The sequence below is a fragment of the Mrakia frigida genome (assembly GCF_051309035.1).
Source record: "Mrakia frigida strain ATCC 22029 unplaced genomic scaffold BDY24scaffold_77, whole genome shotgun sequence".
Taxonomy (NCBI): domain Eukaryota; kingdom Fungi; phylum Basidiomycota; class Tremellomycetes; order Cystofilobasidiales; family Mrakiaceae; genus Mrakia; species Mrakia frigida.
This window is the reverse complement of record NW_027481204.1, coordinates 27-1,258: the sequence shown is the minus strand read 5'-3', so window position 1 is coordinate 1,258 and position 1,232 is coordinate 27. Positions and strand designations below refer to the sequence as shown.

Sequence of the window (1,232 nt, the reverse complement as noted above, 5' to 3'; positions counted from 1 at the left end):
AGGAGGCGGACGAGGAAGAGGAGGAGGAGGAGGCGGACGAGGAAGAGGAGGAAGAGACCAACAAGGACGAGGACATGGTAGAGGAGGAGCAGGCATCGAAGAAAGTGAGCTCTTTTCTATACGTCTTTATCACCCCCTTGATTCTTTTCTGACGACCTTCCTTGCGATCCTTTGGTTTCAGTCTCGGCGACGAAATATCTCGACTGCCTTTGTTGAGGAGGACGAAGAGGAGGAGTTGCCCAATGTGAGTTCTCCCGTCTCCGTCTTCTTTCTCGAATCCCTCTCCTTCCGACGATATTGAACCCCGACCCCTTCATCTTCACTTCGTCTACGTAACCTTAGCCTCCAAAGCGACCCAAGACGACATCCGGTGCTGGCTCGTCAGACTCTTCTTCCTCCTCCTCGGACGACGAGGTTCCGCCGACCTTTGTGGGTTCTCTCTTTGCACCGACAAGCAAGGGGAAGGGGAAGGCTGCTCTGGTCCCCGTCGTTGATGACCCTGAAATCAAGGACCTGAGTGCTGAAGTGAGCATTGCACTCTCTCGACTCGACTTGACGCGACGGTTACTAACCTTGCACTGACTCTCACCTCACAGGAATGGTTGCAAATGATAGACGCTCCTGCACCGGGAATGGTTCTTCGCAAAGATGCGGAGGAGAAAGCAACCGATCCCTCTCATCTTGTGAGTCCTTCTGGGGGAACACGCTCAAAAGGATCGAACTGACTCCCTTCCTTTCCGTCCCCTTTCTCAGACTCGCCGCCGATTGGTCAACCCGGTCGCAGGAGGACCGTCGACGTCCACACCTCGTCTCGCTTCAAGGAAGAAGACGTCCAGCTCAATCACTTCCTCCCAACCCGTTGCTTCCTCCTCCCGCCTTGCACCCTCCTCTCAAAAACCAAGGACCAGAGCCTCCCCTCCTCCACCTAGCAGCCTTCAACGCGCCGGTCCCCCTGGGCAGAAGAAGTGAGGCAGGAGATGCTTGTTCGTGGTGAACTTTTCTCCTTTGACTCCTTTCGTTTTGCTGTCGTGTCCTCTCCCTTATTTATTTATATCTATCTATCTATCTCTCTATCTGGTTATCAATCAAAACGCTCTTCGTTGCCCGTAATATATGCTTGTATTGTAACTTGACATTGGATTGGGAAGCACTTCCTCTTCTCGCACTCGACGAGACGCGTCTCGACATCGTTCGTTCTCTCTCTCTCTCCCAGCAATCTCCCCAACGGCACT

At 53.3% G+C, this 1,232-nt stretch overlaps 1 protein-coding gene across 1 annotated transcript; it reads left to right on the top strand.

The window, feature by feature from the left end:
- Window positions 1-74: 74 nt before the first annotated feature.
- BDY24DRAFT_419480 (uncharacterized protein) lies at window positions 75-969 on the top strand (the record flags this gene model as incomplete). The annotated part of the gene is made up of 5 exons (XM_076643987.1): window positions 75-104; window positions 182-244; window positions 343-525; window positions 597-683; window positions 754-969. The coding sequence occupies 5 exons, from the start codon at window positions 75-77 to the stop codon at window positions 967-969; spliced, it is 579 nt and encodes a 192-aa protein (XP_076491939.1).
- Window positions 970-1,232: the final 263 nt, after the last annotated feature.